An 18,406-nucleotide genomic window follows, 5' to 3' on the forward strand; every position below is an offset into this window, starting at 1 on the left:
TTATGTGAAAAATATAAAAGGTCAAGATCGGGAGAATAATTTGTCATAGTCGGGAAAATAACTTGTCATAATTAGGGTTTAAGTCTAAATCAGGTATTAAAAGTCATAATCAGGAAGATTTTTAATAGAGAATTTTGAAAAAATTGATTTTAATTTTGAACAAAGATAGGAATTCTACTATTTCTGACAGTTAACTTAAACTCACTTGCTGGATTAAAAGGTCTTAATCTAGTTGAATGAACAATTTCTGAATTCTTTTTAGTTAAAGGATTAGGTTTATCTATTTCATAAGTAACTTCAGAATATTGTTTTAAAGGGTCCTGAGAATGGAGGAGATAATTTACGTGTATTAGGGTATTGAAATTCTTCATGCATTACTAAATGATCAATTTTAAAATTACTAAGTTTAAAATGAGTATCATATCTTTCTTTTTTTACATTATGATAATCATCAGATCTCTTTTGAGCTATTTTTCTAGCTTCTTCTATTGACGGATACAATTCTTGATTTTGAATTAAGGAATCATAAGGTAATTTTCCATACATTAAATATGATGGAGGGAATTTTGTTACAGAATGAGGGGTATTATTATACTCTTCAGTTATTTGGGGTAATAATTTTGTCCATGCTATATTACCCTGATAAGAATTTAGTTTACATTTGAATCTAGTTATAATAGTTTGATTAACACGTTCAATTTTACTATTAGTTTGGGGTCTATTTGCAGTAGTTAGCAATTGTTTTACATTATGATTCCTTAAAAAGTGCTTAAATTTTGAAGATGTAAAAGCAGCGTTTCTATCACTTAAAATCTTTTTAGGGACCTGAATTTGGAAAGTTTGTTTTAAGCAATTTATATAAGTATCTGTGTTTTAAGCAATTTATATAAGTATCTGTAGTTACACTTTTGGAAGCAAAAGTCCAGATATATCTCGTTGCATGATCAATAATTATGTGAATATACTTTTTAGTAGAATTATAATAATTTAAACCACCTACAGTATCAATAGATAATATTCAAAATCACTAACTGATGGTAAATTTTGCATTAAACCAAATTTCTTTTGTTTACTTTTCTTATTAAACTGACATACTTCACAATGTTTACAATAATTTCTAACATCTTGAACAATTCCTGGCCAATAATATTGTGGAGATAACAAATTTAGCATAGATGATACACCAATATGACCAAATTGTATATGGGCCTTTTCAAGTAATTTCGTACGTAGAGACATGGGTATCACAATTTTGTAATTTTGTATTCTGTTTTTTGATAGTTAAGACATCATTCATTTTCCTATACTTAGTATTTGCAGTAGTTACATTATCTAAATAATGTAACTACTAAATTTTAGATAATGTAACATTATCAAAATTTAGATACAAACATTATCTAAATTTTGATATTCTTTTATTTCTTCTAATGATAATAAATTAACTTTCAATGTTAAATGTTGACTTATAGGATTTCTAGAGAGCATGTCAGCTTCAACATTAGTAGATCCTTTTTTATATTTTATATCAAAATCATACATAGATAATATTAAAGACCACCTAAATAAACGACCTGTAGGGTGTTTTATATTTTTAAGCCAAATTAAAGCAGCATGATCAGTATGTACAGTCAAATGGTTACCATGTAAATACACTCACGTTTGTGAAAATTGCAACACCATGAAGGACTTACGCGAGTGAGCTGAAATTTTCAGGAAATGCAAAGTAGCGCATGATATGCAAATGATTAGAATTGCAAATCCGTAGCGCATGCGTATGCTGAGCAGCGCCCTCTGAACGGCTGATGGATCCGAATAAATAGACGGCTGTAGCGAGGCGTGTATGGTTATCGGTGGTTATCTGCTAGTGGTAAACGTTAACTCAATCTGTACTTATGCCTCGTCGATGACAGAGAGCGAAATTTGAACAACTTACAGAGTTTGAACGAGGGAGAATCATCGGCCTTCGTGAAGCTGGATTGTCGTATCGTGCAGTAGCCTCTCGTGTGCAGCGTAACAGCAGCTCAGTGATGCGCGTTTGGAAGCAGTGGACGGACGAGTGTCGGACAACTTGGAAATCCGGGAGTGGACCCCGAAATGTGACGTCAGCTCGCAATGATAGACACCTGGTCCACATGGCGCGGACTGACCGTACAGCTTCCTCTAGACAATTGGCAGCACTGTGGTCAATAGCTACAGGTGTTTCATTGTGTGCTTCATCAATTCGTAGACGTCTGCTGCAGTGTGGACTGCGCGCACGGACTCCTTTATACAGGATCCCCCTAACGCACGACCATCGCCGCCTGCGGCTACAATGGGCCAATCAGCATAGAGACTGGCGTGCTGATTGGCAGCATGTTGTGTTTTCTGACGAATCCCGCTTTAATTTGTGGTACCATGATGGCCGCATTCGTGTCAGACGCTATGCCGGTGAACGCCACCTTCCGGAGTGCATTATCGAACGCCACAGTGGACGAACACCTGGAGTTATGGTCTGGGGCGCCATAGCATATCATAGACGATCTCAATTGCTACGAATTGTGGGCAATCTGAACAGCAACCGGTATATCTGTGAAGTTCTACAGCCCGAAGCTGTTCCCTTCCTTCAAAGCTTGCCAGGCGCTGTATTTCAACAGGACAATGCCCGCCCTCATACTGCTCGGATTGTTAAATCCTTCTTTGCAGCGCAGCAGGTACAGCTTCTTCCTTGGCCTGCGTGTTCCCCGGATATGTCGCCAATTGAACATGTGTGGGATGTCATTGGTTGGCGTCTTGCTCATGATCCTCGTCCTGTTGCGTCTGCAGACGAACTTTGGGTACGCGTACAAACGATATGGAATGCTCTTCCTCAGTCAGACATTCAAACTTTGTTTGACTCCATGCCACGTCGTGTAGCAGCACTTATTGCAGCGCGTGGTGGCCACACAAAATACTGATTCTGATCTCTTGTTCTTGTTTGTTTGCTTTGAACATTTAATCATTTATTTGTACCACTACCACTCAACTGTGTGTTAAATTGCATTCAATTATGACGATTCCTTCTTGGTGTTGCAATTTTCACAAACGTGAGTGTAATAATAAAATTTATCAATTGCATCAATAATAGATAAACATTCCAGCTCAGTAATGGCATAATTTTGTTCATAAGATCTTAATTTTCTAGAATGAAAAGCAATTGGTTGTAAACTACCATCAGGATGTTCTTGTTTTAAAACAGCACCAACAGCTTCTTTGGACGTATCAACAAATACATGACAGGGATATTTAGGATTAAACAAAGTTAAAATAGGTCTAGAAATCAATGCATCTTTTAATTTTTGAAAAGCTTTTTGACATTCATCAGTTCAATTATAAGGAGTATCTGTCTTAAGTAAATTTGTTAATGGGGCACTAATTTTAGCATAATTTTGAATAAATTTATGATAAACATTAATACTTCCTAAAACTCTTTGTAATTCTTTGATGTTTTTAGGGGGTTGCAATTTTTTAATAACCTCTATATTTGCATTACTGAGCTGGTATTTACCTGCTTGAATTTCATATCCTAGAAAATTTATTTTTTCTTTAGCAAAATTACATTTAGATTGTTTTAATTTTATATTCTCTTTCTCACATATATCAAATATTATTTTAAGATGATTTAAATGTTCCTCAAAATTTGGAGAGAATACTATATTATCATCAAAATAATTTAAAGCAAATTGAATCTGGTTATTAATTAGCCGGTAGGATTTATCCTCTATGTGGGAAAAAAGCTCCTGGATTTATTTCTAATGAGCTTCTAAATTCAACAGTGGGTCAAGGACAGTGTGTGATCGTCTGATGCTTTTGCTTACTTTTCCGGGGATTCTTAAGTGCTTTCCCTCGTCTCCAAAGTTATGCCTTTTATCAAGTGCTTCTAAAGTGATTGAGTTTAGTGTTCAAATTGATGTGTATGCGAATGTTCTAGAAGGTACTGGTTTAGGGGAATATCCTGAATTGCAGAAAATTAATTAAAGGTTGCTAGTTCGGAAAGAGCAAAGCCATCGTATTTTTTTTTTATATCTTACATATATATATATTTTAGAAGTAAGAGGAACATTTAAAAGCTTATGCTAAAAAATTCATTTGACTCTATAGTTCCTTAGCAAAAATGTAAAATCATTCAACATCTAGACACAATAATATAGTAGTAACATCAATCTCGTAAAAACTAAATGTTAAAATTACAAGTCAAAATGACTTCAGTATCAAAAAGAGGTAGAAAAAATTGATAAATTTTAACGCACGAAATATTATAAAATGACCGTTCTAAAAATTAAGGTCTCTCTAATTCATGTTGTCTTGGTACTTTTGTAGATATAAAATCAAAAGACAATAGACAAGGCTTTATTGAAAGATTCCTGTAACAAAGTTTATAAAATTTTCTAATCAAATGCATTACAGTACAAAGTCCGAAATCCAAACCCATCGGGACTTCGGCGATTTGGGATTTTTCCAGATATTACATCATCAATTTAAGTCCAGTAAGACGGCATATAGAAATTATAAAATAAAAAATATGAAATCATGATTGATGAAACAATTAAGTATTTTTTATCTAAAGGGTATCAAAATTTACAAAAAAAAAAAAAAAAAGCTTAATATTTATTTCTTTACCTTATTAAACATTTCTTTCAATGTAAGTTGTTTAAGTTGCTTCATTTTTTGTGCTAATACTCTCTCTTTAATTCTGTAGACACACATAATCTCTTGTTTAGTTATATTGTTGAAGTCCTGTAACTGCTGCTTCGAGAATTCCAACTAACTTATCAATCAGAATTTTCTCGTTTTCAGTAACTTCTCTATCACTTCCTTCACTATAGGTAGCGGTATTTTCTAGATCTAGAACCATACTACAGATTTCGCCATTCATTAATTGATTGATGGTTGAGAAGCATTGTCATCACAATGAAAAACTTCTTTTATAATATCATTTATTACCGCATTGCCACATTTCTTTACAAAATACGTTAATTGGAAAATTTTATCAGGTTTTTTAAATGCTGACCATTTTAGTATATTGCTAGTTTTTCAGGGTTCCCCCTTGTTGTAAATGATTGTAGTTAGTTTCCCCCCCCCAGCCTTTTTTGCATTTTGGTTTTTCAGGTTCATGCCAAAAACATTTTTTTAGCAGTTTTGATTTGAATCTTAATTTGTATTTTTTGTGTTTCTTCTTCAGTAATGTAACTTTTGCTGTCTGTTGCAAATGAAAGTTGGAAAAAGGTCTGAGCATTTGAGAGCCACTGAAAGTTATTTTAATTGAAAATTTATTTCGAAAATTATGGTCTTGAATCTCAAATATCTCGGAGGAGCAAAACTTGTATTCGCAATTTATTGATCAACTTGGTTTTGGGCTTCAAAACACTTTTCCCTTATAAGTTCTGTTTGAAGCATTGAAATGAGGAGATCAGTATTTCATATTTCATTTTTTTATTTTGTCATGCTTTCAATATTATTTCAGTATTTGTACTTTTTACTTGTACTACCTTTGAGTACAACTTTCTTCAAGATGCAGAATGGTTAGGAAAGAAAGAATAGGAAAGAAATTGTAAGCTTCCTTCATAAGAAAAAAATTTGTGAACTTGCATTTAAGCACCAACTAGTTCCATTTCATTAAAAAAATATTTATGTACATACATATAAAACTTTTTCTGTTCAAAATATTCATGAGAAAGCCATGTTTATCATTCATTTATTAGAAGCTTCATGTGTCACATCAAAAACTAGCTGAACTGAAAAATATATTTAAGAGGTAAGCCCAAAATTTAAAATTAGTGTTAAGACATAGCTAAACTTTATTTACATTTCAAAATAATAAATAAAATCAGTAAATGACAATTGTAACTTAATGGTACAGTAGTAATGATGAAAGTTCAAGTTATTTCCCATGTCCCCCAAATCAAGCAGTTGGTTAATATTTGGGAGGGTGACATTTAAAAAGTTATCGCATATTGCCTTAACAATCTCCCTTCTAATTTAGCTACTGCTTTAAATATTAAGTAGTCTATCATAATTTGCCAACTGTTAATTAATTGTTATTAATCTCTGTGTGATTTACCCTTATAAATTATGTTTCTTGGTTTTTAACTGCTCACTAGTTTTCTCCTCTTTTTTGGCTTCTGATCCTCTCCCCTATCTGTCAATACCTGCATTAAATCATTTTTTACTTTAGTTAATGTAGCCTTACAATCATTACTGCTTCCTTCTCCACCCCATGCTTGGCAGTTAGCTGTGCAGCTTTCCCATGCAATAACTCTTTCCCTTGCTTGGCAGCTCTCCCATGTAGCAGCTGTTTCCAAGAGATGTATCGATTTTTTAATGTTTTCTTCTTTATGCATTTAATGGAAGTCCTCCACTTTACCTAATTCCTGCATTCTCATATGTTTGCATAGCAATATTCTGTTCTGCTGTACAACATGGCTTGTGCCCAGACAGGGTGGGCTTCCTGCCAAGTGCCTGCTTCCATGACTTCATCACCTAACCCTGTCATATGGTACTTCATGATCAAATGTTAGGAAATAACACCCTTTGGCAGATGATGGATTAAGTTGCTTCTCACCAATCGCTAAATCTAAAGGAATTTCATCACCTGTGTAGCATTCTGGGGCTACATCAACAGTACTAAAAAATATTCAGGTGCTGACAGAGGAAAGAGTGATACTACCCTCATATTTCATAACAGTCTTGGGAAGTACAAAAAGTGTGCACTTCATGCATTTTTATAGGTATACCATTGAAATCATATAGCACCGATGTGTCTGTCCTTTGGCAGCATGCATGTACTTTCTAGCCATATCTGAATGAATTCCCAGTGTGCCCTTTAATATCTTGTGTTGCCCTATGGTAAATGCCATCATTTCAATGCATTGTGAGGTTCCTATCATATGAAGTTTCCATATGTAGGCTGCACTTCTGAGGTGCTATGTGTAAAACTTAGCCTGTTAATTTGCTTTAAATGTTGCGCTAGTTTTAGCTCAGATTTTGGAAATCTGGATTTTTATTGTTATAAGTATGCAACCTTTTTCTTAAACATTGTGAATATCTTACATATTAATTATTTTTGTACTTTCTAATTGTCTGCAACCCTCTGAAAAGTCACAAAAAATATTAATATAGCAAAGCAAATATGTTGCCAAAATAACTATGAGGCAACACATGCTATTGCCAGAAAGAATTCACTTGGAAACCCAGGTATGCTTGTAGCGCGTATCTGTTTTGACTGGTGTGTTATGCAGAAGTTATATGGAGCGCTAAATTTGTGTACTTCCATAAGGGAAAACTGACAGCTGGTGTACATGAGGAGAACAGCGCTGAGAGAAAAGAAGAACAGGGTTCGAACAGCGGTCCTTACAAGTGCTTATAAGTCCTTATATTTGAAAATACTTACTTTTTCGTTAAACCCCTTATTTTTTTGCTTTTAGTGCTTTTTTTTTTAATCCTTTGTTTATAATGAACGCACATTTTTTCCCTGTACCAAAGACGAAACTAAATAAACAACTTTTCTTCCTTATATGCAACGTCAGATGGTAAATCATACTCCTGGAAATTGCTTTCCTCCCCTTCCTCTGCATTAACGTAACCTATGGTGCGCGCGAGAGTACAGACAGGTGCACGTCGTTCTATTGGCCAAAGAATTGCGAAAACGGTAGAAAATTCCGGTACATTCCATATTCTTTCTCTCCCACCCAAATACTACACACGTTTGAATTTCTATCAAGATTTTTTAATAATTTGCATTCTCGTTTTGCGTGGTCAGTTCATATTCGTGTTTATTATGATCGTTATGCTTATATTATGAGCATATATGTATGAATATTTATAATAATATAGTTGCAGTAACTGCTGAAGTATAGATAAACTTCCAAAAATGGGTGTGTTTTTACACAGATTGACTTTCTAAGAAAAAATATTCGGAATGGCTTAAATAAAAGGAAAGTAATCGAATAGTCAAAATAATTTCATTTTCTTTGCCAATACATTATACAGTACGGATGTTGGAAGTTTCTCCGCAAAATCTCTAATATTGAAGCAGCGGACTTTTTTTTTGTCACTGTCCAGTCTAGAATGAATAGGACTAAAAGTTTTTGCTGTCTACCCAACCCAAGTGAAGATTGATTCTATTCCGGAAATTTAATACAGTCTGTTGAAAATTAGAATCATAAACACCTCAGATTAGTAAGTCTCTTTCTTTTTCCTTTATTTAGTTCTTTATTCTCCGAATACCGGCAGCTGTTGATTCTAATTGCATAATATCACGTGCGCAATAACGTTTGCGATATTTTGCATTGATAATTAATTTTGATGTTCAGTCTGAGATTTGTTTATGAACACTTAAAAGAGTTTTACTGTGCTTTCTAAGCAGAATATTTCGCAGTTCCGTTGGTTTTTATATGATGCACATATCGAAATGTCAAAATCATTTATTTAGCTTAAATTTAAATCTAAAGAACGGCTACAATCTCCCCCACTTCTCTTTTTCCAGTTACTATCCGGAATATTCGGGAATTTCCGAAAATGCGGGTTAGTTAAGCTTTTATTGTTAAAGGATGACTAAATGAAGCAATTTCCCATCTTCTGATTTCAGAAATGTGCCTCTTTTTTACTTAAATTACTTTGCTTGGGATATATGTTAAGGGAAAACTGTTATGCAATGAAAATTTAGAAATGTTCAGAATTTTGATTTAAGTTAAATCATTTAAATATTAATATGAGTGGAAAAATAAAGTGTATTTATTATTAGGTGCCAAACGAATACAATTAATATGGCTTATTATTATTTATTTTCTATATTTTCAACTGAAATATCATCATTTAATTTTGTAATATACATAGTTTAGTTCTGCATAGTTTTTTTTTTTTTTTTTTTTTTCTGTCATTGTAAACTAATTCTGTAAATTGAACTGTCATTTAAAGTTAAAAAAAAAAAAAAAAAAAAAAAAAATTCCATTGTTAAGGTAATGCTCATTCTCGTAATAAATATTGCATTGCTCATATTTTAAATTACAAGTCTAATTTTTCTTTTAAGGTTATGCAGTTGTGTATAATGTAATTAGACAGGTGCTTATTTTTTCCTTGAAAAGTGCTTATAAGTGCTTATTTTTTTAACTAAAATGTGGCTATGAACCCTGAAGAAGTTCTTGAAAAAGGTAAGTACAGTCAAAAGTCATTAATCCGGACTCGTCGGGACTTCGGCGATTCCGGATTATAGATCATCAGTTTAAATTTGGTAAGATGGCATGCAGAAATTATAAAATTAAAAATATGAAACCGTAATTTATGAAATAAAGAATAATTATGATCTAAAGGGTATCAAAATTTACAAAAAAAAAAAAAAAAAAAAAAAAAGCTTAATATTTATTTGTTTACTTTACTTTCTTCGCTATCGGAAGCGAATTATAATGACGTGGAATTTGATTTAAATTGTATCAAAGACGGAGTATATCGCAAAGAAATACTACATTTAGTAAGGAATTATATGCCAAATAAAATAAAAACATCTGCCCTGAAGATAAGGATAGTGCTGACAGATCAACTTCCAGTTCACAGCGCGCGCCGTGACGTTCCCCTCCCCCACAGAGCAGCGTGAAATTGATAAACAAATGGTTAGAGAAACAAAGGATATGCCTTTATACATTTTTTGCAGCAATTCCACTTTTTGTTTGATGGACATAGAAACATACTTACGCTTTGTAGATCCTTTACATATTTGTTAATATATATCGGAAATTCTATTTGACATAATCGAAAGTTCAAGCTTACTTTTATAAATTTGCTCTAACAGTCTGCAAAAAATAATAAGCCGGATCCAATTTGAAGATTAAGGAACAACGCAATCTGCAACATTAATTGAATTGAATAATTTTAGCTTAGCTTATACCGTCTGTTATACATTAAACTCGCATGCGTAAACGTATTTTGGGCATGCGCACATGCATATTCGCAGCCGTAAAGGTCTTTCTGCGCATGCGCAGAAAGTTTGTAGCTTTGAGGTCCGGATTATAGATCATTTCGGATTATGGGTGTCCGAATTAACGACTTTTGACTGTATTTGATTACTAGTGTGTCTTGCTTTTTAAATTTTATTGATTGATTGTTTTTGTATGAAATTCTTAATGTGCTGCAATTTTTTTAATTACTTTTGCTCTTTGTGCATTAGCTTGCTGAAAAATTAGTTGTCATTGAGTTCACAAAAAGTCGGCAGTGAGTTTGCGACTTTTGAGTAGGGGGTTTAAATAATCAAAAAGTATAATTATTTTTTACTTAAAGTTCTAAAAATGAAATGTATTGTGTGATTTTTTTAAAGCAAAAATGTTAAAATTTCTGTTTGGTAGGTTAATGGCCAAAATGTAGTTGGACTGAAAGACAAAGAAGTTTCAGCACTCATAAGAGAGAGCCAATCCCCAGTGACCGTAACTATCATGCCTTCTTTTATATATGATCATATGCTGAAACAGTAAGTGAAATTCTAAATTATGTAGTATTAAAATTGTGCAGCTGTAATATTTATCTTATTTCTTAAGAAATTTTCTGTAAAATTGACAAAATTTTAAAAAACAAGAACTAATTTTATATTTTAAATGTATGTGCATTTTAACTTACATCTTTGCAAACAAGAAAAAGAGTCTTACTTAATATAACTGTATATACATATGCCATGTAAATGCAGTTTCAGTCCACAGTTGTTTTTTCTTCAATCATCTGAACAAGTTATAATGTCATGACAGCTTATAAAGAACTATGCAACTTTGAAGACATTCATAGTCTGGATAAGAGATGAAACATCATCATTCTTTAAACGTATAGCATAAAGTTAGGCAAAATTAATACGCATCAAATTATATTATTTTAGTTCTAGTTGAAATTTTAATGAGTTTGGTTGCTTTTCAGTTTTTAAGATTATTTACTTATCTTGAACTTACTTTTGAACTTTTCTAGTAATGAATTATTCTTAGAAATGTAAAATTGGCATGCTTTCATTGTTGTTATTTAATGACTGAGCAGATAAATTATCTGGTCTCTGCCTTCTAAAATTGCTCATTTCTTATTGTTTTAGCTGATGATTTATGACTTGTTATATACAGTACTATTTTTTTTTTTTTTTTTTTTTTTTTTGCATTACAGAATTTGTAGTAAGTAGCTTATAACAGTGAAGTTGGAAGCAAGTTGTTGTTGATAAAGATGGGAATGTTTTAAATATATGAACCCAATCTTCTTATCTTAACTTTTTATTATGAAGTATATTACTTTTATTATATTGTTGCTTTCCCTTCTTGAAGCTTTATGTATCATCAGGATTGCAACCATCTAGTTAAGCTTCATGCCAACACTTACATTTGGCAATGAAGGATGCCCCATTAACAGAAAAGTACTAAACATTTTTGGCATTTCTTTTCAAATTGGGCATTATACTGAAAAAGTAGATGATTCATTTAAATCATCCACTTAAGTTTTAATCAATCACTTTAAAAAATAATTGAATAGAAAGACAGTGGACTAAAGTTGAACATTTAAAAAGAAAGCCCTTGAAAAAGAGAATTGCAATAAATTGTTCCATGGAATGTAGCATTTTGAAAGATGTGCAAGAACTGAAATATTAAACAACTGCACAAGTATGAAATTGAAATTGAAGCTAAATTAACTGAGAATTCTCCAATTTTCAGGGTAACCTTATTTCTTTAAACTGTGTAATTTAAGGAATTGAAGTGTGCTTATCAGCAGTGTATACAGCAGAAAAGGGAGTATTTCAATAATAAGCAATATTTGAGCTATTAAAAAAAAACCCAAAATGTTTAAATTCTAAGATCCACGATAATACAAAATGTAATGTTGAAGTGTGTAAAGCCTTCACTCAATGTTAAAAAATGGGAAATTTTTGAATAAAATACTCAGATTAGGTGTGAGTTGATTAGGTTTTTTTTTCAAAATGTAATGATTTTTAAATCCCTGATTATTAATTTTTTTTTCCTTTTCCCTGATTAAAGTTTTGATGGAGTAAGATTCGTTACATTAATTATTAGAAATATCGGCCTCAAAATATAATTTTTCCTTAAGGGAAGGGGTCACCAACAGTTCTTTTGTGTCATTAAATTTGTGAAAAACCTAGTCATGTTATCAATATGTAATGTAAATATGAGACATTTGTTAATAAGCTACTACAAATACTGTAATGCAAAAAAAAATAGCCAAGCATAAATCATCAGATATGCATTTAAGCAATTATTTCGGGTTTTTTTTTTTTTTTTTTTTTTTTTTTTTTTTTAATGCTCAAATATGCAGTGTAGTGCTGCTTCCACATACGCATCAGCTCATATTTCTTTAAGTTCTTTTAAAAAATTACTATTGTGCATTGAATGTAGATCAAACAAAAACAGACTGAGTATCCATTTATCCATTTTGCTAATATTCCCCGTGAAAAAGTATCCATCAAATGATTCCCTCAATTGCTGGAGGTGTATTATTATTTTTTCATTCTATATGATGATTAAGTGCTCGTTCTCGAATGTACTTAACTACATTCACGGTAGTATTTAGATATTTTTTCAAATTCTCTGACAAAAGTTGTTGATGCAACATGCAGTGTGTTACTGTAACTTGTGGTATTTCTCTCTTCATATATGAAATTAATCCAGGATTTTTACCCAACACTGTAGGGGCATAATCAGTAAAAACTGAGTCTATAATATGTATGGGTATTCAGTGGGGGGGGGGGTTCTAATTTTTTAAAATTTGATTAAAAATATCAGTGCCTTTTGTCATTGAATCAAGCAGTTCACAAAATAGAAAATCTTCTAGTATTTCATTGTCTTAATTGTATCCTGGAAATGCTAATAACTGACTGCAATTATCAGCATCAACTGGCTCGTTGAGTTGGGTGCTTATTTTTAGAGGCTTGGCTTTGATATCTTTTATTATTTGCAGTTAAATATCAGCACTGAGAGCTTCAATGTGCAATCGAATCGCACCAATCGATAGAGGAATTTGTTGAATTTTCTTTTGTGCTTCAAAACCAAACAATATTTTTGAAGTTTCAAGTGCACGTGTTTTTACTATCTTCTTCAGCTATTATATGGCTCTTCCCCCCCCCCTTAGCACAGAGGTATTCTACTTGATAAGAAGCTTCTAGCAAAGGCTTTTCAATTGCTGCAAAATAAGGTTTTGTAATAGTACCACCAGCATGAAATCGTGTTTTCATAGATTTCAGGCTCTTAAGACTATATCCTGCAGTATCACCATCATACTGATTATTAAAATGCTCTAACAATTTTGAAGGTTTAAGATTGGAGTTGGAAATATTTTGGAACATAAAATACATTGTGGTGGTTTCGTACCATCTTTTTCTGTTGTACAAATAAATCCATAAATGACCCAATTTTTTTAGTTGAAGCTTTTATGACATAATGGTAGTTACTCCAATTTAAAAAATTAATTAATTGATAAATTTTATCGATAGGTAAATTTACTTAATTTCAAGAAATATTGCACAACATTAATTAATTAAAATAAATATTTTTATAGACCTTATTTATGTCCTTATTCAAGGTATACAAATATGTCTCAATAACATTCTGCACTGCACATGACAACATGAGTATGTTAACTGCATGTACTGATGACTGATGATAAGCACAATATGCAATTCCAAGTGAACAGGATGGCTGCATGGGCATTTTTGTTGTTTTCTCCATGTGTAATGTATATACAAGGTAGTTTTCCATAGAAAGTCCTCCATGAAAGCCTCCCTCTCCTTAAGGCAGATATTCCTCGTGTGCTTTGCCATAATCAGCTAAAAACCAAACCAATGTCCTGGGCAATGTAAATAAAGACATGAAACATCAGGGCATGGCATCACGATTTACCATTGCTGCTGCCATAGGTTGGTTTTGTTTACATTTTAATCGATGCTGTTTTTAACATGCACGGTCACCTTGTTCTTTTTTATTATTATTATTATTAAATCTTTGTTGGATCCTGGAAATGCTCTCTCACACCTCCAGGGGTTCATGCAACCCAGGTTAAGAACCACTGCTGTAAATGATCACCCTAAATAAGCAAGAAGGATTTACAGTTTGTTATAAAAATTCATTATACACAGCGCAATAAATAACAACAACTACCTTAAGTAGACAGTGCATATTAAACATTTTCTCCTTGTTGCATGAAAAATGTCAATTGCTAGAATCACTTGCAGAGTAAATTCTAAATCACAATTTAGCTGACATTAAATCTCATAACTGAATATCAACAACAATAAGTTATCCAAGCTGTCTGAGCAGTATTTATAGTGTTACATGGGCTTTGGGAATTTTTTAGAAGAATCTGTATGCAAGGAAAATGAGGATTGTATTTGCTCATATCTTGTGTTCTACTTAAGCTATTTTTACAAATCAAACATTGCCAAACTCAGAGTCAAATACATATAAAAAACAAACACTTACACATATAAAAAAATATGGCCACAAATACAAAATAAATAAATGCACAATATTGCAGTAATGCATTAAAAAGCATTTAAAAACAATATTACAACAATATTGGTACTAATATATACAACAACAATAATAATATATATATATAACAATATTACATCTATAATTGACAACTGTATGTGTGTTACATGACTTCCGGAAGATAACTGTGTAGTTGGTGACAGAGAAATATGGAACTCCTTTTATGTTTTAATTAAAAACAAAGTTTTTCAATCAAGTTCTTGTTTTTCCTCAGTTAAAGTATCATCATACAAGGAATCATTAAATCCTTTGATATGAGGAACATTCAAAAAGTCTTAAACTATTCACTAATGAAAACAAATAAAAATGAATTATTTATTTCATCTTTTCAAAGAACACTTAGCATGTGTTTGCATTTACTGAACCTTTAAAAAAAAAAAAAAAAAAAAAAAAAAATTACAGTGTTAAGTTTTGTGTTCTTTAGAATTTATCCTCTACTACTGTGGTTTCATCTGTTGATGGCCAAGTTTATTTTCTTCTTTGCTAAAGAAAGTAAGCAATAAAAAAATTCTTTCTGAGTCCAAAAAAGGGGGAATGTATAGTGAGTATGATAGAATTACAAATTTGTTCTGTTGCAAAAATTTTACACTTCTTGCTTCTGTAAATGGGGATTCATTGCCATGCAAATACTATACTTGAAGGCCAGATTGGGGCTCTTTATGAACCATTTATTAAGTGTTGCAGATAAACAAAGATTTGCATACCATTCCACTGATCCACTGATTTTCTTTCCCAATTAGAAGTTAGCTAGAAACAAAAAATGCAATTATTATTTTTACCTGATGTGCATTTTTTGTTATTGTTGTTAGATTTGTCAGGAAAGCACCAAAGTGCAATTGCTAATCTTTGAAGTTTTTCAAGTTGAATCACTTTTTTTTTTTCTAATTATTTTCTTGCTTATAAGAAGAGACATTGATGATGTGTAAATACAGTCTGCTCACATTGCATAATTATGTGTTGTAGCATGATTTTTGTTCCAGTCTATTGCTAAGCATAATATGATGAAAAGTTCATGTTCATCATATTGTGCTCTTTTAATTTAAAAAAGGAAAAAAGGCGAATCAGACAACTTATAAAATTTATGCTATATGTGGACAGAGTGCTGTTTCAGATGACAGTATGAAAGTGGTTTGAAAAATTTAAGTTTGGGAATTTTAGCATTGAAGATTATGCCTAATCTGGACAATCATCCTCTGTAAACAAGGACCTGTTAAAAGGAAGCTGTCTCTCTGAGAATCCACATTACATAGTTCATGAACTAACAGACTAAATATCTAAAATAATATACACTATTTGCTCATTTAAAAAAAAGATATATAAGCTACTGTGATGTACCCTATACTTTAACAGAATAGAATATATTCTAATTTAAAGATGTAATGCTTAGATGAAATAAAAAAGCTTCCTTTTTTAATGGCTTATAACTGAAGATCAGAAGTGGATACTATGCAATAACAATTTGAGAAAAAGATAATGGCAGAAGTCAAATGAACCTCCTTCTTTGGTAATATAGAGAGGGGGCTGCATACCAAAAAAAGGTAATGCTTTGTGTATAGTAGGACTACAAAAGAATTGTGTATTATGAATTTTTGCCACAAAAACAAATAATAAATTCAGAAAAATACTGTTCCCAAATGGCAGTTTTAAAGGCAGAAATCAAAGCAAAGAACCCAGAACTTATTCCATCCTGACAACGATTGGCCCCACATTTCAGTGATTGTCAGACAGACTTAATAAGTATGGCTGTGATGTTTTGTGTCATCTTTCTTATTCATCAGTCCTTGGCCCATCAGATTTTTATCACTTCAGGTTCTTCAGAATTCTCTGAATGGCATGGAGTTCACTTCTTTGGAAACTCAAGCAGCAGCTCAATAACTTCTTTATGAAAAAACATAATGACTTTATTACAATTAAAAAAGGGAATTCTTAAACTGCCGAAGAGATGACAAAAAATTATAGAACAAAATAGAATTGAAAATGAAATTTTTGTATGTTCTTACACTTCTTCATTTATATTTAACAAGAAAAAAAAAAAAAAAAAAACAGATGACCAAAGAATTCTCTTTGATATACGTAGAGTATTTAGTCAAGTTTTTGTGCAGCAGGAACATTTTCTCATAGAAATTGGGTGGATATAGTGTCCTCATTCAGGAAGTTATAAAAATTGGTACACCATCTAAAAATAATGGCATAGAAAAAGGCCTTTTTCTCCCAAAATATAATATTAAACTTTTATGGTATTCCTTCTTATTTACAGCCTAAAAACTTCTTATTTACAGCATTAACATTTTAACAGCATAAAAATCTAATTATGCAGAAATCTTTCCAGCTGGGTCATGTAGCTACTTTGAAGTTGCTAGAATTCTTGACACCATTTATGGTGGTTAAAAAGTATTTTTGATCAAGTAATGCAAAGTTCTATGTGATCTACTTGAGTATAAATTCAAAGGCTAGGTATTATCACAAACCATGTTTATGATGGCAACATAATATAATAATTGTAATAAATATGGGTTGCCATTTCCATACAGAAATTATGCAGTAATGTCTCCACAGATGTTAAAAATTATCATGAAATATTTTGAAGTGTGAATTATTATTAAATGTATGTAAAATGTTTATGTCTCATATGTACTTTCTATTAACCTCTATGTTCTTTTTCTAGCACTGCTTCAAGTTTTATCAAGAAAACAATGGACCACTCTATTCCAGACATTTAAATTATCAAAATGACTTCTGATGTACTTACATTTATATATTTAAGAACTTTTTTATAATTAAATATGGTAATTGCTTTTCCTTTTTATAATTTTTATCTCTGTTTTACTGGCTAATTTGTAGGAAGCACAGTATGGATCAGCAGTTTTACATTAATCCTAGTAATAACATTTGGAAAATACAGGAAAATTATTTCATCATAAAATTAGTGTGAAAAAGAAGACATTTTCAAATTATTTAACAGTTTTTTCTAGATGAATTCAGCTGTAGTACTTAATATTGTATCATCAAACTTAGACATTCATTTTCGAGTTTTATTTACACTTATTGTAATATTTATATAAGCTAATAAAGTTATGCTTTTGTAGGTTTTTGTAAACACTGATTAAACATTTGAGAAATATTTTCTGTGTACCCCTTTATCAGTATTCTTATGTAAAGTCTATAATTGGTGCCTTTTTATTTTTATTTTTGCTGAATTAGCCATGATTGTGATCAGTGTGGTTTTTATTTCGTTTTTGCTGCAGTTGTAATATCTAGTTCATTTTTTTTTTTTATATTTACTTGTTGATAAATAAAATATATTAATATTTTGTGCAGTTTATCATCTGATGTTGTATTTTCCAAAATAGTACAAGCATCTTAGTGTAAAATGCAGCAAGCGAAGTTTTTTATTTCATTTTTATAAAATAATTTTGTATACATTGTACTTGTAAAAGGATTAAAAAAAGGAAGGCATTTATGGTAAAATAATTACCTGTTAGATAAAACTTTTAATTATTGGAAAGCATTAAATTAAAGGCAATACATTGAAGCATTGCTAACAAAGTAAGCAACCATAGGAATTTTTTTAACTCACCATTTTAATAAAAAATATAATTTATCATGTTTTTACAGTATTGCGCATATATTTTCTTTGTTGATTTCTTCTGAAGTGAATGTACAAAGCCATGTATTTGCTTATTTCAATCATCTTGAGCCCAGTGTGCATGACTCATAATACACTGAAAATCAATTTTTTCCTCGGAAACGGATTCTCCTGCTTCAAAAGTCAGTTACTTTCCTAATCACCTAGGTTCATGAGGAAGAGAAAAATTTTTATTCGTTGCAAGACGTATGCCATTTTTTTCCTGAAATTTCCAGATCTCGATTACATTCTGTCT

The 18,406-nt window shown here is 31.5% G+C and overlaps 1 protein-coding gene across 1 annotated transcript in view; it reads left to right on the forward strand.

Annotated features, from left to right (window-relative positions):
* Positions 1-17,847, forward strand: part of LOC118197055 (syntenin-1-like) — a 35,276-nt gene extending 17,429 nt beyond the window's left edge. Inside the window, exons 7-8 of the mRNA XM_035368530.2 lie at positions 10,350-10,471; positions 17,191-17,847. Of these exons, the coding sequence (XP_035224421.1) occupies positions 10,350-10,471; positions 17,191-17,245 (177 nt within the window). The 3' untranslated portion in view covers positions 17,246-17,847. The remainder of the gene's footprint in view (positions 1-10,349; positions 10,472-17,190) is intronic.
* The last annotated feature ends 559 nt before the right edge of the window (positions 17,848-18,406 follow it).

This window comes from Stegodyphus dumicola, chromosome 12, assembly GCF_044657685.1.
Source record: "Stegodyphus dumicola isolate Sdum_Otavi_A_Nest chromosome 12, ASM4465768v1".
In the NCBI taxonomy this organism is placed as follows: domain Eukaryota; kingdom Metazoa; phylum Arthropoda; class Arachnida; order Araneae; family Eresidae; genus Stegodyphus; species Stegodyphus dumicola.